Source organism: Pseudochaenichthys georgianus, unplaced genomic scaffold (genome assembly GCF_902827115.2).
Source record: "Pseudochaenichthys georgianus unplaced genomic scaffold, fPseGeo1.2 scaffold_404_arrow_ctg1, whole genome shotgun sequence".
Classification (NCBI taxonomy): Eukaryota; Metazoa; Chordata; class Actinopteri; order Perciformes; family Channichthyidae; genus Pseudochaenichthys; species Pseudochaenichthys georgianus.
Genome location: NW_027262969.1, coordinates 101,460 through 129,227, shown reverse-complemented (window position 1 = coordinate 129,227; position 27,768 = coordinate 101,460). Strand labels below are relative to the sequence as shown.

The 27,768-nt window shown below is 41.6% G+C and overlaps 1 protein-coding gene across 5 annotated transcripts in view; it reads left to right on the top strand.

The window, feature by feature from the left end:
- The window catches only part of col12a1b (collagen, type XII, alpha 1b), a 171,418-nt gene that overhangs the window by 93,689 nt on the left and 49,961 nt on the right, over positions 1–27,768 (top strand). For 3 of the 5 annotated variants that reach the window (XM_071202387.1, XM_071202386.1, XM_071202388.1), the window contains 13 exons: positions 285–424; positions 631–763; positions 3,451–3,590; positions 4,490–4,619; positions 5,563–5,702; positions 6,252–6,384; positions 10,214–10,356; positions 15,815–15,944; positions 16,754–16,896; positions 19,815–19,944; positions 20,550–20,669; positions 21,509–21,655; positions 22,125–22,241. In XM_071202387.1, coding sequence (XP_071058488.1) covers positions 285–424; positions 631–763; positions 3,451–3,590; positions 4,490–4,619; positions 5,563–5,702; positions 6,252–6,384; positions 10,214–10,356; positions 15,815–15,944; positions 16,754–16,896; positions 19,815–19,944; positions 20,550–20,669; positions 21,509–21,655; positions 22,125–22,241 — 1,746 coding nt within the window. The remainder of the gene's footprint in view (positions 1–284; positions 425–630; positions 764–3,450; positions 3,591–4,489; positions 4,620–5,562; positions 5,703–6,251; positions 6,385–10,213; positions 10,357–15,814; positions 15,945–16,753; positions 16,897–19,814; positions 19,945–20,549; positions 20,670–21,508; positions 21,656–22,124; positions 22,242–27,768) is intronic. The other 2 variants (XM_034078265.2, XM_034078264.2) reach the window with 1 other exon arrangement.

Sequence of the window (27,768 nt, the reverse complement as noted above, 5' to 3'; positions counted from 1 at the left end):
AGGGACGAGGGGAAGAAGGTAGTGAAGTTTGCGCCACTCGGTTTATTCCAGCCACAGCATTTGCACTTATCCCGACTTTTTGTCGTTGTTGCTTTGCGTCCAATGAGAACGCACCATTAACGTTTACTATCGCAGACGTTTAACAGACTCCTTGGAATGAGATGGATTGACGAATAGAAATTCCTGGGGTCTTGCTTTTCAGTAACACATCAACGAAATGATGGTACATTGACAATTTGATAAGTCATCAAGTCCTTTGTTGTGTTCCTGCTCTTCATTATCAGATCCTCTGGGTGGAGTGAAGAACCTTAAGGTGATCGACCCCACCATCAGTACTCTGACGGTCCGATGGGATCCTGCCGTGGGAAACGTTCGCAGCTACAAAGTCTTCTACACCTCCGAACCAGCGGGAGAGGAGAAAATGGTACAAACTGTCTGCACTTTTGTATGTCAGAAAATACAACCCTCTCTCTTTTCCTCCGTACCCACATCTCTAAAAACGGGGGAACAACGGAGCTGATCCAGATTTGCGTCCGATTAAACACGAGTATCTGTACTTCTACTTGAGTAAAGGATGTGTGTACTTTTGACATCTCTGCCGACAGATAGTTTAAATGTTTCTCTGAACAGGAGGAGGTGTTTGGAGGAACCACCACCACCACCACCCTGAGGAACCTGGAGTCTGACACCGTCTACAACGTGGCTGTGGTTCCCATCTACCCCGACGTGGAGGGCATCCGTCAGGCGGAGAAGGGAAAGACAAGTGAGTGACGACCTCTAATCTAAAGCATATGTACGGATCAGCTCTGGTCATATGGATGATTATCTCACAACGACCAATCAGCACGGGTGTGGGCGGGTTCATTTTCATAGAGTTTTTGCCCAATTTGATTCAAAGACAAGAGTCTTTTTTATTTCCTAAAAAATCTCTTGAATTTGAACACAATGGGGCAAAAGCTCTATGAAAATGAACCCGCCCACACCCATGTTGATAACAACTTAAACATGATACTAAATGTATATGTATGATACAATTATTATACTTGCATACTTTATATTTCCAAGGGAAAAAAGCATTATTTTTAACATAATTTCATTTACGTCAATATTAAAACATTAAGAAAGCCAAGCTGAAGGTAGAACAGGGCACTATAGAGATATCATATATAGTTATTATTAGATATTGTGATATATGACAAGATACCATCTCAGATATTTGATATATTCAATACATTTTCATAGATTTTGGATTTCGTAAAGTGTCTTTTTCGTGGTTTTAAACGCTGCAATACATTAAAACAGTGTAATTGTCTGAGTTTACCAGACTTTTCTAGCTGTTCTATTAATTGCCTTGACCAATTAAGTAATTAAACCAACAAGCAGACGATTTTATATCAAAATAAAGGCTGCGCGCAAGTCTGGTTTTTCGCTGGGTTGAGTCGTGTGGGTTTTTGAGTGAGATGCGGCACAGCAGCCTGTCAGTTAGTTTACTCTTGCTAGCTCAACCTCACTCCACCTCTCCACCCTGTGTGTTTGCCCAAGTTGGCACAGCGTTACAAATGTGCCACAAAACCAACCGATGGATACATAAGACCGTCAACAGCCTTATGGCAACCTAAAACCCCTCTCTTTCAACAATTCACAAGCGCCTCCCCCCCCCCCCCCCCCATATAAAAAAGGAAGGACCAATCAAATGAGAGAATAGGCATTTATTAAGTGACCTCATGAAATACAATCCCACCAAAGGGACCGTTTAGAAAGTTGAACTGATGCCACCCCTCTGCTTTGTTTTAGAAAACAGACATCCCACGGGTCTATAGTTTCAAAATCTCTCCTCTACATTCAATGAGGTAAAGATGACGTCGAATAACTGAATGGAATGGCTGCCAGTGAAGTAACGTGTCATAAATCAAGTTTAAAGAGTCCTCTCCTGCTGATGTTCAGGTGTATATCAGTATGTAGTGTCTCTACTTTAAAGAGTCCTCTCCTGCTGATGTTCAGGTGTATATCAGTATGTAGTGTCTCTACTTTAAAGAGTCCTCTCCTGCTGATGTTCAGGTGTATATCAGTATGTAGTGTCTCTACTTTAAAGAGTCCTCTCCTGCTGATGTTCAGGTGTATATCAGTATGTAGTGTCTCTACTTTAAAGAGTCCTCTCCTGCTGATGTTCAGGTGTATATCAGTATGTAGTGTCTCTACTTTAAAGAGTCCTCTCCTGCTGATGTTCTGGTGTATATCAGTATGTAGTGTCTCTATGTATGGCCATGTGCTTGCCTTTGTAAAAACGTGTCTGATGTGTTTCTAACAGAAACGCTGGTAGTTATAAATCTTTTAACTTGTGGTTGTTGCAGTTTTTCTTGATTCCTCAGTTTTTATATCGCTCTCTGCAGGACACAGCGTTTCCTACAATAACATACCTTTTGAGGAACGTTTTTATTCAGAGTACTTAAAAGACCAACAGGCCGCCTCAAACAGGAAGTCCATCTGAAAAGCAGCCAGTGAATGTGAAGCGTGTATTAAATGTCCTGAAACATGCAAAAGAGTTGGAGAGTGAGAATACAGACGTTGTTTATTTGGACATTCGTGGCTCACAAAAGAACGAGATGAGAGCCAGAGAGATCCATCTGGACCCTCCTCGTGTGGTAAACCCACCCATCTGGACCCTCCTCGTGTGGTGAACCCACCCATCTGGACCCTCCTCGTGTGGTGAACCCACCCATCTGGACCCTCCTCGTGTGGTAAACCCACCCATCTGGAGCACCCTGCAGGATGAAACCGAAGCTCAAGCATTATTTGCAGAAATTCCTTTAAGCGTGAATGCCTTTTAATGAGGATGTGTTTGGCTCAGAGGGTTGTGGACACTCCTCGGTGATCGACCAGTATCTGAGACATCTGGACCGGATGACGAGGGGAGACCCGCCCACACGGGGACCCTGCAGACTAAAGCTGACTAATTCACTCAGAGATCTGCCATGCTGCTTCCCTTGACATCTTCAAGTCTTTATTAAAAACTCACGGCCTTTGACCCCTAACCCATCACAGCCTACTGCTATTTATTACATGTTTACTTTATTATTTGCCCCTCTTGTTTGTTTGTTTGTTTGTTTGTTTGTTCACCATGTAAAACAGAAACGGGTTTATCACCAGGTAGGTTGACGCGTGAGGAACTTGACTTGGTGTCATGGTGCATACATAAAAGTAAAACAAAAAGACAGATAGAAAACTATTTTAAGAAAACTATAAAAACATTAAAAAATATATAGTAACATATAGCAGTATTTACAGAAATAGAATGGAACCAAATGTGGAATAAAATTCGGACAGGGATTATTTGCAGCAGTTTGTCTTCCCATGGAGAAATCTGGACAGGATGACGAGGGGAAACCCGCCCACACGGGATAAAGCTAACGGAGAGGATGAACTGTAATGTGTCATGTTTTTTATGTGCAGAGCCTCTGGGAGGAGTGAAGAACCTGCAGGTGAGCGACCCGACCACCAACTCTCTCAGGGTCCGCTGGGAGCCGGCGGAGGGCGACGTGAGGCAGTATCAGATAATCTACGTCCCCGCAGGGGGGGGAGCGGAGAGCACGGTGCGTTTCATTATCAATGCTTAACTACATTTCATATCATATTCTATCTATCCATCAGTTTTCTGTCAATTGCTTTTACAAGAGGATGGAACGCCCAGAGAGTTCACACACCTGGTGATATCTACAATTTTAAAATGTGTTTTTAGTATTTTTAATTGCAGTTTTGAAAGACTAGCTATTGCTGCAACAGAAATCCATTGGGTCCATCTTAAACTGACGTAATTGTGCTTTTTATTTCATTTCGTTGTCCATTCTTTCTATTAAAGAAGGAAAATGTCAAGTAGTTTCTACAGAAAACACAATATGTTTTCATTATATTTATATACATTTCTTTAACTGTCTCAGTTATTAGTTTACTATTGTACTCGTTACTAAAACGACATTATTGTAGCTTACTAAAACCTCATTGATAGATCCATTTAGTGGATGTTCTCAAGCTTTCTAATGAACCTGAACGTGCAGGTCTCCCTTGAAAAATAGATCAATGATCTCAACGGGACCCACCTGGTTAAATAAAGGTTTGAACCTCAAGATCTTTCTCAATATGGAAAGAAAAGGACATTTGAAAGTGATGAGGTTTGATAATAATCAATACTTCATTCATATTGTTGGGAATAGCTTCTATAAGAGAATGAGATACACCTGGTGAAGCTACTTTTTTATTAGTTTTTAGTATTGTTTCATTGTAGTTTTAAAGGATTAGGAAGAACTGCAACAGAAAACCATTATATCCACATAGCACTGGATCAACTAGCAGAGAGCATGGTCTGTGTTATAACGATCCCTCTTCATTAAAGAAGGGATGTGTCGAATAGGGAAGTCAATTGTCAGACGGTGTTAAAAGTAGATTTTTCCAACATTTCCCAGCTTTCACAAATGTGTTTTTTTGTCCTCTTCAGACTCCGGTATCCGGCATGTCGACCAACACGGTGCTGAGAGACCTGAAACCCGACACCGAGTACAACGTGACGCTGGTGCCCATCTACGCCGACATGGAGGGGAAACGACAGTCAGAGAACGGGAAGACAAGTGAGTGTTTTATGTTATATAAATATTATTTATTTAAAGAAATTGAACATTTTATTTAAATTCTGATGTTTATATAAATAGTTGTATTTTATTTGATCTTATCTTTTTACTGATTCAATTTTTATGTTTATTTTAATATATTTATTACATTTTTTAATTATTAAATTTTATTTAGATTTTATTTTTGCATATTATTAATTCCACCTCGGTTCATTTTTACAATATATCTATCTATATTTGTTTCATTTAATTTTAAAATAGAGCAACTCATTAAACACAATTTCCCCCAGGATAAATAATGTATTCTGATTTCTTTGTTTATTAATTGTGGTAGAAAAATGCAATTATCAAAGGAAAATACAACATCCTTGCCTTAAAGGTCTCCTATCATGGAAAATGCACTTTTTGATGTCTCTAATACATCAATATTTGTCCCCGGTGTGTCAGGAGACTCACAAAGTGTCAGAAAACAAACCCCTCTCTTTTCCTCCGTACCCAAATCTCTAAAAACGGGGAGAACAACGGAGCTGATCCAGATGTGCTGCGGTCATGGTGTAATATCGGAAATGTGGGCTATCTTATTATATATCTGAAACCTATAATATATGCCTGGAAATAGTAAAATAGGAGACCTTTAATAAAGTGCATATGAGATAATATGGTGTAATTACAGAATAATAATAATAATAATAATAATAATAGAATATAATTTATAAAGCGCCTTTCACGGGACCCAAGGTCGCTGTACATGAAGGACAGACAAGGAAGTTTATTTAATCAATGAAAAATATATTGCAAATCAGCAGATGTCACCTTCCTGTGATTGACACTTTCTTGCAGGCTCCATCTGTTGCTGAGGTGACGAGGTCAAACAGAGAGTAATTGGTTAGCGGCTGTAACTCAAACAGGAAGTTGACGGATGTTTCTCTGTGTGTGTTGACAGAGGCTCTGGGCGGGGTGAAGAGTCTGCAGGTCTCTGATCCCACCACCAGTTCTCTGAAGGTCCGCTGGGAGCCGGCGGAGGGAAACGTCCGGCAGTATCGCATCTTCTACGTCCATTCATCCGGAGGAGCTGAGGACATGGTGAGACATCAGGACCACTTCCTGTTCTATAAACACAGGAAGTTGAACCTTCAGATTTAAGAGACGATAGAAGGTATACTTTTATTGATACAAGTTTGGGGAAATTAAAATATATATCTATCAACAGTGAAATATGTATACCTACTGTAGAGTATCCCTTATTGCATATACAGTATTAATATACAGATTGAGAAATGTAATTGAAGTGTGGAAATACAGTAAGTGTCAGTAATTGATTTTGACATAGACTGGCAGTAACTTACGTCACAATCAACAACCAAACCCTATTAATCTTTGCAATTCAGCATGAATATCTGAATTATACTAAGACACAGTTGTCAATATTGTGATTTACATTATTTAAAAGAAAAACCAAATGAATCCCAGGATGTAAAAAGAATAACGTATTGTTTTCCGATTCAGATTAATTCTACCTTCGGTAATCCGAGCATGCTGAATTTTCATTAAACTCCCAGAAATCACATCCCAGATCATGTGGATTGGGATCATTGTTCATATATGTTTGTGTGTGTTTGTGGTGTGTGTGAGCAGGAGCAGGTGTCAGGTGGCACCACCAACACCGTCCTGAAGAACCTGTTGTCGGACACTCCCTACACCGTGACCGTCGTCCCTGTTTACCCCGAAGGGGAGGGACTCCGCCAGTCTGATGACGGGAAAACACGTGAGTCCTCAACATTTCCGAACTGTTTTCCATTATTTTAAGCATCTTTGAGCATTAGGAAAAGCGCTATACAAATCCCATGTAGTATTATTATTATTATTATTATTATTATTATTATTATTATTATTATAATCGGAGCCAGTGTGAACATGTAGATGTAAAAGAAAAGGGGCCCCAGGATGGAGCCTTGAGGAACTCCCGGTTGGTTTCTGTTCTGAATTTGTATCTTCATGGTTTATAGTATTTATTGTGAGTCACTTTAGGTAAAATGTAATGACTTAAATGAAATGTATGTGATTAAACCCTGCAGCTGAAGACCCTGGTGCAGACCTTTATGACAGTTATGAATAATTAGGGATGGAAGACTCCCGAAAAATAGACAAAAGGAAAATCTGGGGCGCCTTTTTTTAATTTGAAGTTTATATTTCTGCAGTAAAGATGTCAGGAGAGAATTCCTCTGGACACAAAGAGACTCACTCTTCTTTTAAAAGAAAATCTAAAACTTGTTAAAGGAATAAAGTCATGTAACACATGGATGGCCTGATCAGAAGAAAAAAAGCATCTGCTTTTAGAAATTCAACTCTCAGAAAATATAAAACTTTATTCATTCCTCATCTTTGGACCGTTTTTTCTCGCTAAAGAGAAACATGAAATAAAAACAGGACATCAAAAACACATTTGTCTTGCTGGTACAAATATGTTTTCAAATGCAGCTTATTCCTATTTATTTGACATACTCTCAGACCCTGTCAGGTTTTTATTTATTCTTTTTTTTACTCCTTATTATGAAATACTGTGACACCACTTTCTGTCAATTTACAAATAATTTTGCTTGCCGTCCTTTTCTGCTGTTTCAATTATCAGGTCTTTATTTTTTCTATCGTGGTAAAGCGCAAGATAAAACTCTATAAACCAAATTCAACTCCTTCAACACTTTAGGGCTGTTTTCGACTTAATTAACGCACTATAAACAGACATAGTGGTAAGACATCTGCTGTGTAAACGTCTAGAATATGATTTAAACAGCATATATTTACTGTAGACTTGGGCAAATATAGTGGATACTGGATAGTGGGGGTACAAAACGAGGTCAACATGCTTATTGTTGACGTCAGTGTTGGCTCTTATTATTTTTTTTAAATGGTATTGGACTTCTTGGAGTTTCCCTTTTAGCCGCCTCTCTCCTGCAGTGAGGAAAGGGTCAGATGTCACTTTTTATTGAGCAGCCGCCAGCATTACAGGACTGAAGAGAAACAAAGCAGTCACTCCCTTGCTAAAATAAATGTCTCTGCACTAAAAGCATCCGCGATAAACGTTGAGTGTTTTCCTGAAGTGAACCTGAATCTGCTGCTCCTGGCCAGAGTTCACTCGTCATTTATTAACGTTGTTTTTCAGCAAAGTCTGACAGCAGAAACATCTTTATAGACAAACAGTCTATCCCAGGTGAGCCCTCAGTGGAAAAAACTACTGTAGAAAGAGCCAAACCTCCTAAATCAGGAAGGGAGGATGGAACACAAGAGTAGCTGCTCAGTGATTGATAGCGGAACTTCCAGCAGATATAATGTGGAACGTTTCAGCTCCTGTTGGAAAGTCTGCATGGAGCCCCCGAGTTGGGGTTTGGAGAGTCTCCTGGGTGGTTTGATGTGCCGTTGTGATGGTTTTCTTTCTGGTCAGACAGCATGCCATGCCCAGTCAGCAGAAATGCATCCTGGGGTTTTATTTAATTGAGAAGCTCCGAGGGAAACACGACTCCAGCATGCAAACAAAAGCCTGAATGCCTCTCTTCTTGTGGGGATCATTCAGAGGCTTTATTGACTAGATGGATTGTAATTGAATGCCATTTGTTTTATACAAGTCGGTTTTGTAGACAATTTGAATTTTTGAGGTTATGATTGCGACATATTTGAGTGCCAGAACTGCTGGCCTCCAATGTAAGATCATGAATGTTACTGTGAAACTGTAAAATCCATCATAAATGTCCACAGCTTTTGGTGCGTTAAACCCCTAAAGTTATGGACGTGTTATTCTAAAATGTAAATGGTCTTGTGTTGAAATATGTTGGCTTGGGTTAGGGTATATTTATGTCTAGTTCGCATTAAAGCAGTCTAAATATGTGGACCTGTCGTTGAGTTACAGCCCATTATATGGCAATATACATGTTGAGAGGTTGTGTGTAATAGTAGGAACTTTACGGCATCTCACAGTTTATGTTGGCCCTAGAGGAAACAGGCTACAAGGAAAAGTAATACTACTGCAGATTGCAAAGTAGATTGGATATTGCATATTTTGCCATGTCACTTTTCGCATGTATTTAAGATGAAGTTTAAAGACCAGATGTTCTGATCTTGGATTCCTCCTGGTAAAAGCTCTTGAAGTTCGAAAACCACAACGACTATAGATGTGTAGTGCCTCATTTAGCCTCTTAGCGACTTTGTTATAGGAACATTAGTCACTAAACCATTCTTTATTCTCCAAAGGTTTTAGGCTATATTCACTCAATCAGGATGGTCTTCTTTCTATAGTTCAAACATGAACCAATATTGTCAAGAAACCAATGCTGCATTAAATGGGTTTGAATGCCTGCACGCTGAGCACATGAGTGTTTTTGACTCCTCCCGAGTGGCAGGAAGGTCAGTCTGAGCTCGATAAGGTCACATGTTACGTCTGGGTGTTGGCAGGTGAGCTCCCGGTGAGTCAGTCTATCACCGCCTCTGTTAATGACCTTTTATTAGCAGTAACTCAGTCCACTGTTACTGTTTCTGTCCCAGGAGGAATTTGTCACATTTTATCTGAACAAAAATCACTGTTCCTGGCCAACACTGTGGAGGAAAATAATTGCTGCATGCTGCTGTACAATAAAGAGAATTATATCAAGATTACATAATCTCTCTGGAGGAAAGAAGGCAATTTTGTCTTTGGATAATAGAAGTCAAACATTTAGACAGACTCTGTCCTCTGTATTTAAAGGTATTAAATGACGATGTGGTGATCCAACATTAGGGGGAAAGTCTTTATTGAGGAGGCGGAGGCTCTGTTGAAATCTACCTACTGCATCCAGTTCTGTTTTATTAGGTAAAGCTCCAAATGCCAGGGGGATATGCACATCTGGTGCGGTTTAACAGGCAAGCTACGGGCTTTTGCATAAACCCAGAACTGTGCTACTTCTCTCTACACGTCCTCCACATAGACACACGCTATAAAAAGCCTTCTGCTGCCCTCAGCAGCGCGTCCAGTCTGACGGCGGTGCATTGCATCCATTTAGACCATTTATTCCTTCATTAAATGCCTTTTTTTCTTGATGGACGCCAGAGGTTTTGGAAGGTTTTAGAAGACGGAATCAGATTTATTTCTTTAATAAGGTTCACCGAGGTTCTGACCTTTGAGGAATTTGGTTTTTACGTTTACATTACTGTGCAATCAACCACGAAGATACAAAGTCAAGAACCTGTGGGTACATTAGCTCTCAATAAGACGAGCGATTGTAAAGGTCTCTCACAGACTTTGGAGAAGCCAAACATTTCTAAAATGCATCATACAGAGGCTGTTTTGTTTTTATCAGCTGAGATTTCAAATTGCAGCTTCTTAAAAATGCAAAACATAAACCGACTAATCCTCTTTCCATTCCCCACATTTCTGTTTAGCTCTGAACGTTCCAACCGGGACCTTTTCAGGAACTTGTTTGTAAATCCATCAACCGTAGCTGTCGTTTTCCAGCTCCTAAAGTGGATCTTACTTGGAACAAACCCTTTGTTTGTATGTTTGGTTGCTAAGTGAAGAGAGTCCTCCTTCCTCATTTCACTTTCTCATAACCTTTGTGACCCCTTTGCAGTTCCACGTACGCCACCCAGGAACATCCAGGTGTACGACCCCACCGCAAACAGCCTGAACGTGCGCTGGGAGGCGGCTTCAGGCCAGGTGCAGCAGTACAAGGTGGTGTACAGCTCCCTGACCGGATCCAGAGCCCGCCAGTCGGTGAGTCTCTCTCTCTCTCTCTCTCTCTCTCTCTCTCTCTCTCTCTCTCTCTCTCTCTGTACAAAACACAGACTGTCATTAGTGGAGGACATTCTTAAGAGAAACTGATACATGATACATGATTCATGGGCAAAGTTTGTCTTTTGTTATATTTAATAAAGTGTCAGGATGTTGGGGTACGGCAGGACCCACATGCAGTAACAAGACAAAAGGTCTAGTGCTTATAACAAACACCCGATGACTAAGAAGAACAAGGCACAACTTAAGATTGAGACATATGAGGGTCAGTACTACAGTAAGACAGATACAGCTGCCCACATGGCCCGGTCAACGTCAAATCATGAATGTTACTGTGAAAACTGTCATATCTGTCATATCTGTGAACAGCTGTTGTCTTTCAAACCCTTAAAGTGTTAAATAAAAGAGCCCCGGAGTCTCTCTCTCTGCAGGCTGCAAAAACACAGACTGTCATGGTAGTCCGAGAATCCGCCTGACGGGGAGGAAGAGGCGCTTCCCCCTGAGATGGCTGTCTCTGCTCTCAAAGGATTACAGCTATAAATAAAGACCAATAACTGACACGCTTTTATTTAAAAATCTGCGAGTGAGATAAGATAATTGCAAACTCTTAACGGGTCGACCCTCGCTGGTTGTGTGTGGATACAGGACATGGTTGAGATAAGATCATTTGAATGGGGATTATAATGAAGTGGGATGATCTCATCCCACAAGCTTGTTCTGAGATAAAGGAGATTTCAGGACGGATAAAGTGATGACTGATGGTTATTACAGACCATCTAATGATTAATTTCCCTTTTGTTCTTTCAATACATTGTTAATTTTTCCCTTTAAACTGTGGGTTTTCTCCGGAAGTGTTTCCTTGTACGATGTGAGGGTCTAAGGACAGAGGGTCTAAGGACAGAGGGTCTAAGGACAGAGGGTCTAAGGACAGAGGGTCTAAGGACAGAGGGTATAAGGACAGAGGGTCTAAGGACAGAGGGTCTGAGGACAGATGGTCTAAGAACAGAGGGTCTAAGGACAGAGGGTCTGAGGACAGAGGGTCTAAGGACAGAGGGTCTGAGGACAGAGGGTCTGAGGACAGAGGGTCTAAGGACAGAGGGTCTGAGGACAGAGGGTCTGAGGACAGAGAGTCTAAGGATAGAGGGTCTAAGGACAGAGGGTGTCGTTTTTTCTCATACTGCTATTCTGAACAATCTGTGATGTTGTATTTGCTGTAAAGTGTCTCTACTGTTGGCTATTTTTATTTTATTTACAGCACTTTGGCTCGACCAAACATCGCTTATAAATGTGCTATAAATAAAACCTGATTTGCTTAATTTAGTCCTAAAAAGGCCTAATACTTTTAAAAAGTTGACTTGTAACCTGGGATCTGACTTTGTCTCAGGCTCGTTGGTTCTTCTTGACTTTCTTCTTCACTCAAGACTCTCTAGTCTTCGGACGTGGGACCTGTTCACCATGACATTGTTCTTGTGTAGTGTGGACTTGTTAGCCTTGAATTTTTTTGTTGACTTGAGAGTCTGTAGTCTTGACTTTGGACTTGTTGGCTTAGACTTTCTTCTTCACTCAAGACTCTCTAGTCTTCGGACTTGGGACCTGTTCACCTTCTTGCACTGAGAATCTGTCGTGTTGATTCGAGACGTGTTAGTCGTGACTTTGCATTTAATTGAGAGTCTTGACTTGTAAGCCAAGGCTCTGTTCTTGACCCAAGACTCCATAGTCTTGATTTATTGAGACCTGTTTGCTTTGACCTCAAACTCTGCAGTCTTGACTGGTTGGCTGGATTTAATTCTCGACTTGCCTTGACTTTACTCTCTTCTTCAGACTATATAGTCTTAACTGGGTCTTTGTCTTAGGGCTTGTTGATCTTATCTTAATAATCGTACGACGTGACGTTATACTTGTAGTCCTTAGCCGCGTTCACACTGCGGTACTTTTCCCACAAAGGTTCATGCGAACTCTTTAGTTCTCATGAACTGAGTACAGATCGCGTTCACACCAGAAAAAGTCCCTGGGGGAGGATTAGGCAAATGAAGCCGCTGACGTCACTTCTTCTTCTTCTGCTTTGGGTTTACTGGCAGGCCGCAAACCACTTCACGGCGTATACTGCCACCCGGAGTCCCCGGCCGGAAGTCCCCGGAGTTGGGGAAGGCTTCAGTCGAAGCTGCTGGGAGTCCCAGCAGCTTCGACTGAAGCCTTCCGAGTAAATCGCCAGAACGCCAACACCTCCTCATCTCCACCGCTCCCATGTTTTATTTTGTGTTGCCATAAGTTAGTCTCTCTGCGTTTCTGCGCTGGGCTAATGCTAATGCTAATAATGCTAATGCAAGGATAATAAAATGGCGGCTTCACAAAACTTTGTGGGAGTTTTACGGGGCGTGGTTTGCAATCCGCCCAGCCAATCAGAAATATAGCTCTTTTCTCACAAAAGAGCCGCTCGAAAGTCCCTGCTCTCTAGCAGGGACTTTCGAGGGGGTAAAAAGGTTTGCATGAACTAATTTTAGTACCGGCTCTTTTTGGTGTGAACGCGATCATGAACTAAGTTCGCATGAACCTTTGTGGGAAAAGTACCGCAGTGTGAACGCGGCTCTTGACCTGGTTCTTGACTTGAGGTTCGCTTGTCATGACTTGGTTCCTATTGTGGCTCTTGATTTGGGACTTGACTTCAGACTTGTAGCTCTTGAATTTTCCCACCTCTGGATACTTTGTGTTCAGCTAGTTTCCATGAAACAGTGTCCCTGAACTCGGGTTGCATGGATTCAGTTGTCGGAAAAGTTTAAACAAAGTTGAATCCATCTGTTCTCCACATCTGATCAAACAGTGAGAAATGGTTCTGTCTATGCTAAGGTTGTACATTTTGGCTATATTTCTATTGTTATGTCTCATTAAGTTGATGTTGCACAGATGTTAGAGCAGCAGTTATTACAGTGATGCTGGGAAATATGGAAATCCAGCTTTTCCCCCCATCAGCACTGATTTCATGCAACAGTGCACATATCTGGAGTCAAAAGAGGGTTTTATTGCATCAGGAAGAGTCTGAGCCCATCAGATGAAGCTTCTTTGGCTGGCGATGTTGGAGCCATAAGGCTGTAATGTAATGTGGCTTTGTGATGATTAGCATCTGTTTGACGACGCTGTGAAGCTAATATTACAGTATATGATCCGCATGGTCAGCACACAGAGTTGTTTATTGTTCCCCTGTCCTCACCGCTTCCTCTATCTATTTTCACTTCTGTTGTGTTTTATTTTAATTCACTTTGATGCTGGTTTGGTCTGGTTGGTTTGGCGGAGACACGGATATGAGCTCAGGAAAGATTTCCGATGATAATTCAGTCTAATTGAGCCTCATTTCACACAACAGAGGTCAAATATGCTGTGTTCAAACAGAGGAATTCATAATCAATAGATAGTATGAGGAGATAGGGCTACTTTAAAAGAGAAAATCCATGCTTGGTTGCATTGCATGAGTTCCACTGGAGTAGAAATAGCCCAACAAATTATGCACGGTTCAGAACAAGATAGCCAACACCATGTGGAAGCTCTTAGATTGCACCACATGTGATAGTAGACCATGTAATTCCAACAACATGGGCATCAAGTCTCAACTCTCCTGGTCTCAGGCTTTGTTCCAGATGTTGGCTGCAGGGATGTGTTCCCATCAGACACAACAACCTCAGTGAGGTCTAGCTGCGACGTGAGGTGTTAAGGCCTGGCAGTTTTAGGAGTTTCAGCTAATCCCAAAGATATGGACTGGGGTTTAGATCAAGTGTTACAACACAAGCCATTTCTTTATTGAGCTGGTTTGTGTTTGGGTCACTGGAGACACATTAGAGGGAGTAGAGGGTGGACAACGTATTCGAGAAGCTATCCATCAGTTATTTTGAATTGGCCAACATCACAGCCCAACTTGGAGCTTTTTAGACAATGTGTACTCAAGTATCGTCTCAGTGGATCATTCGAGTCCACTTGTTAACACAGTAAACCTGACCCCTTTTAAAAACTCATTATTACTCGTAAAAACTGGGATTCTTGGGCTCCATTACCTCAGTCAGGGAGCTACATCTCAGCAGCTCTGCCTTCAGGAAATTACTGTATGACTGCACGTCCAATCAAACACAATGCATCTTGTTCAGAAGCCAATGGACTTATGCGTGGAGGGATTTGAACCGCGGCCAGCAGCCGTTTATGAGCTTCCAGTTGTGGTATCTCAACCACATCATCACTGAGCATCATCACTGAGCATCATCACGAGAACATCATCATCGCTCCAAAGACCCTTTGAGATATTTGCGATAACCAAAACAAAAGCTCCAAATGAGGGTGGCCTCGAGTTCAACCACCAGATATATTTCCCATGATGTAACCTCGCGTTTTCAAGGCCCACTAACGGGGGATGAATGCCGTGATAATCCCAGTGACAAGAGACGGTCCTTGTTGTCAGAGAACTCGTGTCTGAACCCGCGCTCCAGCCGCTTCCTCGCAGAATCTGTTTATCCGTCAGTCCACTCACTGAATGAACGATTTGTTTGGCGTTTATCCTCCCGGGCCTTTGTTAGTGTTTCAGGAGTACTCTGGCAGCGGGATGCATGTTTGTGGGAAGAGCAGTGAGGTCATTATGTACACTATCACTGCCAGATCTCTGTGTAATGCATGTCAGGCGCTGTTGTGACAGAATACAAGGATAGCAACCTTTCTATAATGTTTGGGATCTACAGCCAGAAGAGTTCTCTGAGAGACCTCTCCAACAGCAGTTTCGACTGAAGTAAAAACTTTGATTTATATCTTCTCCAAATATATTGGGTTGTGTCTTGTCCAATGCAAAACCGTTCCACCAAATTTAATGAATATTGGGCCTGTCGTTTTCCCAAAACACTGCAAAAATGCATCTCACAAAAGAACAAACCAACAAATTGAACTGAAAACAAATCAGATTGAGTTTTCTGGGAAGTAAAACACAGTCTATCCATGACTTGGGAATGTTTTACAGAAGTTGTGGGAGCTTTATTGCTCAAAGACAGACAGTATAATATCAAAAAAATAACCTGTAGTGGAGGTAACTATCACATCTAAAACATTCACAAGTGAAAATCCTTATTTCTCTCTACTGTATGTCGTCCAGATTTCTGAGCAATAAACACTGGAGAAACATTTAGTACCGAAAGCAATGAATACATAAGGAAAGTGTAGACAACAAAAGTCAGAAGTTAAAATTCTTATTGTCCAAATGTTGTGTACTTTATTTAAACATTAGAGCTTGATTTGAACATTTTAGAAAGATTGTTCTAATCAAAGTTCTGAATACCTTCTCAATGGATCATTCAAGTTGACTTAAAACCCCATTACCCATAAAACCTCCATCGTCTGAGGCTAAACCAACCAGGGAGCTCCATCTTAGCCCTATGTCGAGATATTTCGTTGACCCTTGGGTTTCTTCTCCTCTAAGGTCATGGTTCCTGGAGGTCTGACCAACGCCTTCCTGGATAACCTGGTCGCAGACACTCCTTACGCTGTCAACGTCTCCGCTATGTACGCTGACGGAGAGGGATCTCCAGTCAGAGGCAACGGCAACACACGTGAGTACAATCTGACTCATGCTGATTATTGTTAACATCCACACTGAGTCATATGCATGTATCCTTTAAAGGTCACCTATTATGCAAAATCCACTTCTTCATGTCTTTTATACATCAACATGTGTCCCCTCAATACAGTCTCACGGCATTGCGTGTTATAGTCACAAAATTAATCTATTGAAACACGATTTTCACATTTTTTCCGTGTCACACAGAACGATTTTAAAAGCAATGTAAATAATAACAAATTAGAAGGAAAAAGAGATTTAAAAAAATACCGATTTCAGTATTCAGACACAGAACGATTTTAGAAGCAATGTATTTCTATTGGTACAGATGTCAGTATTCTGAGGCTCTGAGCCCCATTTATTTTCTCGTGGGCGGCAAAAAAACTCCGACATTATACAATTTAAAATAAAAGGGATAGGGTTAGGCTTAGGGTAAGATATTGAGTAAGAAAATGTTTATATGAACCACACAGCTCCTGGTCTTCCAAGACCCGACCGGAAAAAAAGACGTGGTGCACGAAACATACCACCGAAAGTCATTGCTTTTAAAATCGTGTGATACGAAAAAAATCAGGTTGGTGAACACGAATCAATAGATTAAATACATTTCGTGACTATAAAACGAAATGCCGTGAGACTGGGTTGGTGTCCTTTGTGTAAAGAGACTCTGAACGTTTCAGGAAAAAAGATTCTCTCACTTCTGTCCTGATCCATTTATTTAAAAACCTGCAGCACTTTGGGCTGCTTTGTGCATGGAAGGTGCTATACAAATAAAGTGCATTATTATTATTGCTGCTGCAGTGCCTCGAGGCGGTCCCAGGAACATGCGAGTTTATGACGCCACCACCAGCACCCTGACCATCGGATGGGATCACGCCGAGGGTTCCGTCAGGCAGTACAAGATCTTCTACGCCCCGCTGACCGGAGACCCCATCACCGAGTTTGTGAGTACACTTCAGAAAATCTCAAATAGCAATTGTCTGTGTAACCAAAATTGTCACATGACTTCACGTGACCACCGCTAAGCTAAAGGTGGCTAATGTTGGGCTATAAATGGACTACAGCAAGGCAGAGGTTGGAGAAGTACTTATTGTACTTGAGTACAAGTAGAAGTACTCAGATATTGTACTTGAGTACAAGTAGAAGTACACAGATATTGTACTTGAGTCCAAGTAGAAGTACTCAGATCTTGTACTTGAGTAACATTAGAAACACTCAGATCTTGTACTTGAGTAAAAGTAGAAGTACTCAGATATTGTACTTCAGTAAAAGTAGAAGTACTCAGATATTGTACTTGAGTAAAAGTAGAAGTACTCATATATTGTACTTGAGTAGAAGTAGAAGTACTCAGATATTGTACTTGAGTAAAAGTAGAAGTACTCAGATATTGTACTTGAGTCAAAGTATAAGTACTCACACCTTGTACTTGAGTCAAAGTAGAAGTACTCAGATCTTGTACTTGAGTCAAAGTAGAAGTACTCAGATCTTGTACTTGAGTCAAAGTAGAAGTACTCAGATCTTGTACTTGAGTAGAAGTAGAAGTACTCAGATCTTGTACTTGAGTAAAAGTAGAAGTACCAGAGTGTAGGAATACTCTGTCACAGTGAAAGTCCTCATTCAAAATGTTCCTCAAGTGAAAGTAGAAAGTATTCTCATCTAAATATAGTGAAAGACAGTGAAAGTAGTCGTTGTGCAGATTGGTCCATTTCAGAATAATATATATGTTTTATAATGATTGATCATGAAAGTGTTCTCAAAGCTGGTGAAGGTGCAGCTAGTCTGAAGTACTTTGTAGACTGCAGGGTAGCTGGTGGATTTACTCCAGGTGGAACGGGTCGTTTAATTTTGTATGTGAGAAATGACTCAGCAGTCAAACTTATGCTCGGACACAAAGCAAGAATGCATCAGGATGAAAGTTTAATTTCATCCATTAGATCCCCTTCGTTTCAGCACTAATGAGAACAATAATTTCAGATCATTTTTATTCTGGATAAATGCTTTGGATAAACTCTTAATACACTCTTTACGATGACACTTCGTGCAAACTATTCGATGAAGTCACCTCTCACGATAACGTTGGCTCTTCTGGGTTATCCATCAGCGATTAGTGAGACTAATTACAGGCTCTGTTATCAAACACCACCATCGGGCCATAATACTGAAATTAATAGTTCTTAATAACGAGTTAGAGGGCAATGGAGGTCCAGCTGCCCCCCCCCCCCCCCCTACTCCTCTTGTTAGCATAGCACCTGTTTCTCCATGAGTCAGAAAACTGCAGCGATGAAAGCATTGCTCAAACTGAAACTGACCGAAGAGCCTTTAGACATTTAAAAAAGCTATTACGATTTAGCATCTGCGGCTAATAGAGCAGCTATGTTTGTTCACAGCTTCTTCGAGCCAACTCTACTGCAATTTTCTGCTTCAGGACACAACATGATTTATTCCTGTTTGATAGAGATGACTCTGTTAAAGAGATGGAAACCAGATTTTAAAACTTCGAAAGTGAAACTGTGAGCAAAGTCACAATTTCATCACACTAGCAACTTCCTAGACTCTTTATCAAAACCAGGTTCAGACCGTTTCTTTCAGTTATTGATGAAAGCTGTGTTTTGAGGCATATATGAATCACAGTTAGATTTATCTTGGTAAGTAAGCTCTAAAAAGCTAATGTTGGGCTATAAAGGCACTACAGCACGGTCACATGACTTCACGTCACCACCGCTAAGCTAAAGGAGGCTAATGTTGGGCTATTAAGGAACTACAGCACGGTCACATGACTTCATGTCACCACCGCTAAGCTAAAGGTGGCTAATGTTGGTCTGTAAAGGAACTACAGCACGGTCACATGACTTCACGTCACCACCGCTAAGCTAAAGGCGGCTAATGTTGGGCTATAAAGGAACTACAGCACGGTCACATGACTTCACGTCACCACCGCTAAGCTAAAGGTGGCTAATGTTGGGCTATAAAGGAACTACAGCACGGTCACATGACTTCACGTCACTACCGCTAAGCTAAAGGAGGCTAATGTTGGGCTATTAAGGAACTACAGCACGGTCACATGACTTCACGTCACCACTGCTAAGCTAAAGGTGGCTAATGTTGGGCTATAAAGGAACTACAGCACGGTCACATGACTTCACGTCACCACCGCTAAGCTAAAGGTGGCTAATGTTGGTCTGTAAAGGAACTACAGCACGGTCACATGACTTCACGTCACCACCGCTAAGCTAAAGGTGGCTAATGTTGGGCTATAAAGGAACTACAGCACGGTCACATGACTTCACGTCACTACCGCTAAGCTAAAGGAGGCTAATGTTGGGCTATAAAGGAACTACAGCACGGTCACATGACTTCACGTCACCACCGCTAAGCTAAAGGTGGCTAATGTTGGGCTATAAAGGAACTACAGCACGGTCACATGACTTCACGTCACCACCGCTAAGCTAAAGGAGGCTAATGTTGGGCTATAAAGGAACTACAGCATGGTCACATGACTTCACATCACTACCGCTAAGCTAAAGGCGGCTAATGTTGGGCTATAAAGGAACTACAGCACGGTCACATGACTTCACGTCACCACCGCTAAGCTAAAGGCGGCTAATGTTGGCTCATTTAGACACTTTTTAGCAACCATTGTTTTTAAATACCTTATTTCAGGCATCTAACAAAAAACACACAGGACAGGAAGTGCTGAAATGCTGACTAGTTTTTCTGGGTTTTAGGACTAATTCCTGCAGCTCTCTATTGTCTGCAAAGAAGAGAAATAAAGGCAGACATGATCAGTCTTTCCTGAAACAACCTTGTTAATTAGTCTTCTTTGAAGGATTTATCGCTTAAATGTTCTGTTTTTTTCTCATAGACGACGGTCCCTGGAAACAGAAACAACGCCCAGCTGCAGAACCTCCTCGCTGACACCCCGTACAACATCACGGTTCAGGCCATTTACGGAGAGGGTCCTGGGGGGTCTCTGAATGGAAACGGACGAACATGTGAGTCTGCTACACATTTATTACACAGAATCCTCTTTTTTATGACAATTCTGCTGACAAACCTTACATTGTTTTAACCTGTTTTTAGTCGTTTCAGATTTTATTATTTCAGGCATTTCAAATGATTCGTTACTTTCTGTGTATGCAGGTACACAGAGAAACGCTCCATTAGGTCGTGAGGTTATCTTTTAATGCACAGAAATGTAATGCTGAAGTTTAAACCTATGCGAGGTGGCATATACTAATCAATTGAAGTTGCCTAAAATGTGTTTTTTTTTTTTTAAATCCTAAAGTAAAGAAAATAGCTATTCTGGTAATAAATATGTTAAAAAAAACATTAGCTTTAACATGAACTAAAGTCTAACAGGGTTCCCCAGCCTCAACTAAAACAGACACAGGAGTTTCGTCATTCTGACTGTTGTTGAATTTACTTATTTTTTTAATATCCTGGCAACAAACCTAATGTTTTAACTTGTTTTTCACACTTCTTTTTTTTTTTTTTTTTGTTTACACTTCTTGTAAACACAGAAGAGGAAATTATGAGATAAGAAAATGTGACAAATGACATATTCTGTTGTTTACATGTTTACTTGTCTCTCTCTCAGTGGGGATGTTGAGCCCAAGGAATCTCAGGGTCTCTCATGAGTGGTACACCAGGTTCAGAGTGGCCTGGGACCCAGTTGAAGCTCCAGTTCAGGGATACAGAATCACCTACAATCCTGCAGGTGAGGAAATAAATCACAAACAACACATCCACACAAAATGTAGCCAAGTATATTTGCCTAATATCAGAATATGTCTTAACACTTGATATAAGACATTATAACTTAAGAAGTAACAACGCAGGGAGATATAATGTAGGGTCTTGTTTTTAGACAATGCATCTGTTTAAGACTTTTTGAAAGCATCTTATTTTTAGTTGGATCTCAGATTAAAGAAGGTTTTCAAGCTGCTGTGGTATTTGTAAAAGATGGATCATCTGGTATAAAGGAACTGCAGCACGGTCACATGACTTTAGGTCACCACCGCTAAGCTAAAGGAGGCTAATGTTGGGCTATAAAGGAACTACAGCACGGTCACATGACTTCACGTCACCACCGCTAAGCTAAAGGTGGCTAATGTTGGGCTATAAAGGAACTACAGCACGGTCACATGACTTCACGTCACCACCGCTAAGCTAAAGGAGGCTAATGTTGGGCTATAAAGGAACTACAGCACGGTCACATGACTTCACGTCACCACCGCTAAGCTAAAGGAGGCTAATGTTGGGCTATAAAGGAACTACAGCACGGTCACATGACTTCACGTCACCACCGCTAAGCTAAAGGCGGCTAATGTTGGGCTATAAAGGAACTTACAGCACGGTCACATGACTTCACGTCACCACCGCTAAGCTAAAGGCGGCTAATGTTGGGCTATAAAGGAACTACAGCACGGTCACATGACTTCACGTCACCACCGCTAAGCTAAAGGTGTAGTTGTTTTGACTATGAGAAGAGTTTGGTTTGGTAATACTTCATGAATAAATCCTGCATGTTTTAATCTCTTTTTGTCTGTTTTCCAGGCACATCGACGCCCATGGATTTATTCGTGGGTGACGTGACGTCGTACACTCTGCACAACCTGCAGTCCGGCACCCCCTACGACCTGAAGGTTGTCGCTCAGTACTTCGGAGGCATGAGCGACCCTCTGCTAGGACAGGGAACAACACGTAGGTTCAATAACAACTTTTTCCTCAAATGTTTACTTTCTCTCAAAATCCTGACTTTTTACTCAAAATCTAAAAATTCTGACTTTTTTCCCAAAATTCTGACTATTTTTCTGAATACTTAAATGTCAACGGCTTGAGCTTCAATATCAGGATACATGTATTTATTATATATAAAAATATGTATACAAATATGTATATACCTACATATACACAATCAACTGACATATTTGAACATATGCACACATTAAGACATAAATAAAAGCACAACAATCAAACAAAATAACAGTCACTTCCAAAACTGAGGAAAATCCATAGCAGCGTAAAAAGTGTCTGGATCGGAGTGTGTGAGTGTGTGTGAGATGGTCAAATCGCACAGAATTGATGCCCAGGACCGTACGTACAGATATGCTGCTCAATAGTGGCTTATAGATACTCCGATATATTAAGTGTGACTCCCTGTGCTCTGCAGTGTACCTGAACGTGACGAACATTGAGACGTTCGACGCGGACCACGACAAGTTCTGCATCAAGTGGGCTCCTCACAGAGCGGCCACTTCGTACCGCATCAAACTGCACCCTTCAGACCGTAAGTCCCTCCAATATCACTGCACACACACTGAAGACACAGTTGGAGTTCCCTCTTGTTGTTTTGATTATATTTCTCTTCTAATATATATTTTATTACATTCATGATTGTTTATTTCTAGTCTTTTGATTTCTCTAATGTACAATGCCTTGTCTTTTGATGCTGCTGCAACATGATGTGACCTTGTCCATGCCTACATCGCCAGTAGGTCCCTTAGGTGTTCAGACCAGGGCCGGTTGAAGCTTTCAGGAAACAACTGAAGACCCATCTTTGTACATTGGCTTTTGTTTCTACTTGAGATGTGTGTGATGTGCTAATGAACACATGTGCTCGTTAACTTCGTACCACATCAAACTCTACCCTGCAGACCGTAAGCCCCATTTGGAGTTCCCCTTTCTGAAGTTTGAAGTTTTAGGTTATAGCTCTGGATCTGTTCAGCAACACTCCATGTTTTAAGCCGAGTCTCACAGATTCAAAACAGAATTGGAAAAAGAGCATAAGATATCAACGAACAGCCGGTCAGTGTTCATGTCTTATGGTAGAGAAGTGTAGCCCCCTTTGATGTCACATATATTCATCATTGTTGTTATCTTTGACATGACATCTCACACCATATCTTCCTTCTTGCTAAATGCTGTCATATTATTATGTCTTTCGTAAACAAGGACCATATATTCATCTCGAAAAGAGACAGTCATTCTGGATTTAGCTATTGGCTCATTTCCATCTGTCGTCCCCAATCTCACCCTTCACACACAAACATTTCATATACTATATATTATGTTATTGTACAATACAGAGCATTGCCTTTAGGAAAGTGAACTACTACAACGTCCAGCTATTCAGCAGTTTGCTAATAAAAGGCTCAAATGTGACTGTGCTGCTTTTCCAGATAGTACATTTGCAGACCTTCTATTTGAAGACACTGGAAGCAGCACATGTTTTTTGGCATTTTAGGGGTAGCAGTTCCAGCAGAGAGCCCCAAACTTTCTTTTCCCTGGCGACATCAACCAGCTCTGACTGGGGGATCCCAAGGCGCTCCCAGGCCAGCGAAGAGATATAATCCCTCCACCTGGTCCTAGGTCTACCCCTTGGTCTCTTCCCAGCTGGACGTGCCTGGAACACCTCCCTAGGGAGGCGCCCAGGTGGCATCCTAACTAGGTGCCCGAACCACCTCAACTGGCTTCTTTCGACGCGAAGGAGGAGCGGCTCAACTCCGAGTCCCTCCCTGATGACCGAACTTCTCACCTTATCTCTAAGGGAGACACCAGACACCCGGCGGAGGAAACCCATCTCGGCCGCTTATATCCGCGATCTCGTTCTTTCGGTCATGACCCATCCTTCATGACCATAGGTGAGGGTAGGAACGAAAATGGCCCGGTAGACAGAGAGCTTTGCCTTCCGGCTCAGCTCCCTTTTCGTCACAACGGTGCGGTAAAGCGACTGCAATACCGCTCCCGCTGCTCCGATTCTCCGGCCCATCTCACGCTCCATTGTTCCCTCACTCGAGAACAAGACCCCGAGATACTTGAACTCCTTCACTTGGGGTAAGGACTCATTCCCTACTTGGAGTGGACAGTTCATCGGTTTCCTGCTGAGAACCATGGCCTCAGATTTGGAGGGTGATTACCAAAATATATTTATATATATTAACAATAAAACCACATAGCTGGGATTGCCTTCACCTCTACCTGCTGCAGATACATCAGACTCATGTGTGTAGGTTTACCTCCCGATCCGAGGTAAATGGACTGTACTTATAAAGCGCTTTATCCAGTCTTTAAGACCCCTCAAAGCGCTTTACCTACTACATTTCACTCACACATTCATACAGAGCAGTACCACTTACTCTAGGACCTAACATCCACACACCGTTGGCCATCGGGAGGCACTCAGGGTTCAGTATCTCGCCCAAGGACACATCGACATGTTGGCTGCATGTGCTGGGATGGAACCCACAACCTTCGGGTTGAAAGACGACCACACTCCCTCGCAGCCACGGACGCCCGAGGTGACTTGTTTGACTCGATGCATGCTTTAAAGCTTGCATTACGAGTCCAGGCAGATGTTTCGAGTCAAACCTCCAGATGAGATCACATCTGTGCCAAGGATGCAGATCTCTAGACGTTGTGTTGTTTATCTTCAGCCTCGTTGTGATTATTACTCGAAACAGGATGCAGGTTGTTGGCGATGGTCGGACGTTTGAAGAGCTTTAATTGTGTCTCTTTCTAAAGATTACATCCTTTTCAATTACGGCGATCCCATCTGCTTCATATTCTCACACGGTTGGCGGTAGGAAAAACCAGCGAGGCAGCATCTGTATTTAAACATCTTTATGGTAGTTATTAGACGTTAGGGCCTGACGGGCTGCCAGAGCAAATAAGTGTCTGCTATAGCGTGAGACAGACGATAACCGCTAGCAGAAGATCAGAAGTCCTCCCTCTCGTCAACACATCCCACAGTGTGTGTCCTCAAGTGGAAAAGCAAACAGACGGCGGTGAGACGTGGAGAAAGCAGATATTTCCTGCGTATTTAAAGCCATGGAAACAGCGGTTGGAAGGAGAGCATGTGGCTGCCAGTTCTTTAAGCAAGATCTAATTCCCAGCTGAAATACCTCCGGATTATATTTTGTCTATCTTGATAAACGAAGGCCACTGTTTTGGAGTCGATGTGACCGGGAGGAATGCTTTTCTCAGAACAATTTATACTAGGTGTCCACCATCATAACGTGTTGATATTACAGAGCTCATTCTCCAAGAGTCGCATCACCAGAGCCGCTGTCATGTAACACAGCGTGAGGACATTTAAGGTCGAAAAACACTGTAAACACACTTTGTTTGTTTGTGCTTGCTGTGTAAATAGGAAACCTAATTATCAATATGTCACTCCCCGCCCTGCAGAGATGTAAACAGCTCACGGAAAAGGCCATTTGTTGTGTTCCTTCTTCACTGAGTAGAATTTAAGCAGCATTTTCTAATCTTGTATTTACTTCCGTTAGCAACCAAACAGAAGACACGGCAACTCTGATGCAACTGATAAATAAATAATGCAAACAAATGAGATAAAGCACGACTGAAATGTCTTTTTATGTAACTTTAATTCTATTATGGAGCATTTTTCAAAATATTGGAAAATTGGAAAAGTGTTTCACATTAAATAAGACATATAATAATAATACGTTTTTATTTCGAGGCGCCTTTCAGGACACCCAAGGTCGCCTTACAGTGCATGTAAAAGTTAAAACAGCTAAAACAAAAACGGAACACAAGTTAATCGAACCGACAAGGCAATACAGCGGCATCAAAGCATAAAACAGGCAAGACAAGAGAGTGGAGTGACGGGGTGACGGAGTGAGAGGGGGATCTGTGATAGCAGGTTGAACGTGTTTTAGAGTGAGGAGGCCAGTTTAAACAGGTGGGATTTGAATGTCGTGATGGAGTCAGACTGTTTGATGTGTGGAGGCAGAGAGTTCCAGAGCCTGGGCGCGGTGCAGCTCAAAGCCCTGGCTCCCATGGTGCTAAGGCGGGAGGTGGGGACAGTCAGGAGTCCGGCTGAGGATGAGCGCAGGGAGCGGGGAGGGGGTGTATTCCTGGAGGAGGTTTGAGAGATAGGTGGGGGTGAGGTTGTTGAGGGCTTTGTCTGTAAGCAGAAGGTTTGTGTAGTCAATCCGGTGCTGAACAGGGAGCCAGTGAAGTTGGAAGATATATATATAAAAAATAAACGCAATAAAAGATGAGGCAGCGAAAACCTATTTTATAATCAGAATTAAAATAAATGATATCTAATTAGATGTCATTTATCACAGTGGATACCAAGCGTTTCCCAACAATCATAAATAAATAATACAAAACAAAGAGTAAACAGTAGAGAAGGATTTTGAGTGAAAGTGAAACTCAAATCTAACTTATAATATCGAAAGTTGTCTGGGCTCTTATAGGTAGCTCCAAAGATGCCAAATTGCTGAAACAAACTAAGAATTAATCATCACTACATCAATCGGACTCAAGGAGCCGAAAAGCTCTGCTGAAATAAAGAAAAGCTGAGAAACAGCCTGAAGCTGCCAACATTTAGATCCAGATGTTGGCTTTAAGAGGCTTTAAGACGCTGAAATGTTAGCACCTGGGGAAGTAATCCTTGAGTCATTGGTAATTATCATTAATGACAGCCCTGGAGACACATATCATGGATAAACGTCTTCCTTTTCACCACCCATCTTCAACGGTGATTCAGAGCTGAAAAACAGTTTAAAACCTGCTGGGTGCGGTTCACCAGTCTGGAGCTGAGACCTTTCAGCAATCTGAGAGAAGTCTGCTTCTTGTCTGCCTCAAATTGTCCTTTTCTCTTTCCCCACTGAGTATATTTTCCTTTTGAGTTTATTCAAGCTGATGAATAAGTCCCATGAAAATGATTTAATACATGATCCAATGTATCTAGTTTAGGTCTTAAAACACGTGTGTCTTTGAATTCAATACCAAATCAACAGTTTGAAAGTAGCAGTAATCTAGTAGGAGGCGAACTATCTGTATAGCCTATCCCCTAAAATAAGCAAACATCTATACATTTATAAAAGCTAACCTGGGGACTGAATTCAGTGAAACTGTCAGTGTACTATTTTGCTAGCAAACGTTAGCTATCTTGCTAACTAGCAAACGTTAGCTATCTATCTAACAAGCTAACTAGCAAATGTAAGCAAACTGTCAAAACGATGCTATATTTCTTAAAAGTAAGCTAGCAAACAACCAGATCTACTTAACAAACTAAAGCTTACGATAGTTAACCTGTCAGTCTGCTATTTAGCTAGCGAACGTTAGCTATCTTGCTAACTAGCAAATGTCCGCTATGTATATAACAAGCTAACTAGCAAAAGTAAGCTTTATTTCTAAAAAGCAAGCTAGCAAACAACCACTATCTACTCGACAAACTATAGTTTACGTTAACTTTTTATTTTTTATTTAACCAGATAAAAAGCATTGAGATACAATCTCATTTTCAATGCTGACCTGGCCAAGAAGGCAGCAATGTTACACATAACACAAACATAAAAAATACAGAGAACACAACTATTAAACAAAAGACAGTCACTACATTGTGCACATTAGGACAGTAAGAAAGGTGCACTACTTATTACTGCAAGAGCAGCTGGTGGTAAGGACTTCACACAACTTCAATTTAAAACATGCTATTGGGAAAACTGCCGTCAGTTTGAGGCGTGATTGAAGGTCATTCCAAGACCAAGGATCATAAGAAAAAAGACTACTTTTCCCAGCCTCAGTCCGCACAGCAGGAACCTGGACCCGTATCCAGGCTCTGGGTCTGAGGTTGTAAGAGTCACAATCTGGAGCAAATCTGGCACATATATACAACTACCTAGCGAACAAGCTAGCTAGCCATTTTAAGCTAGTTGGCTTGTAGTTTTTTCCAAATTGGTGGCTCTCATGATTCAAACGACTACCCTAAGGTTAAACATGCAGTGCGGATTAGTGCTTTTTTCTTTTAGCCAGCAGCTTCTCCCAGTTTTAATTCCCTA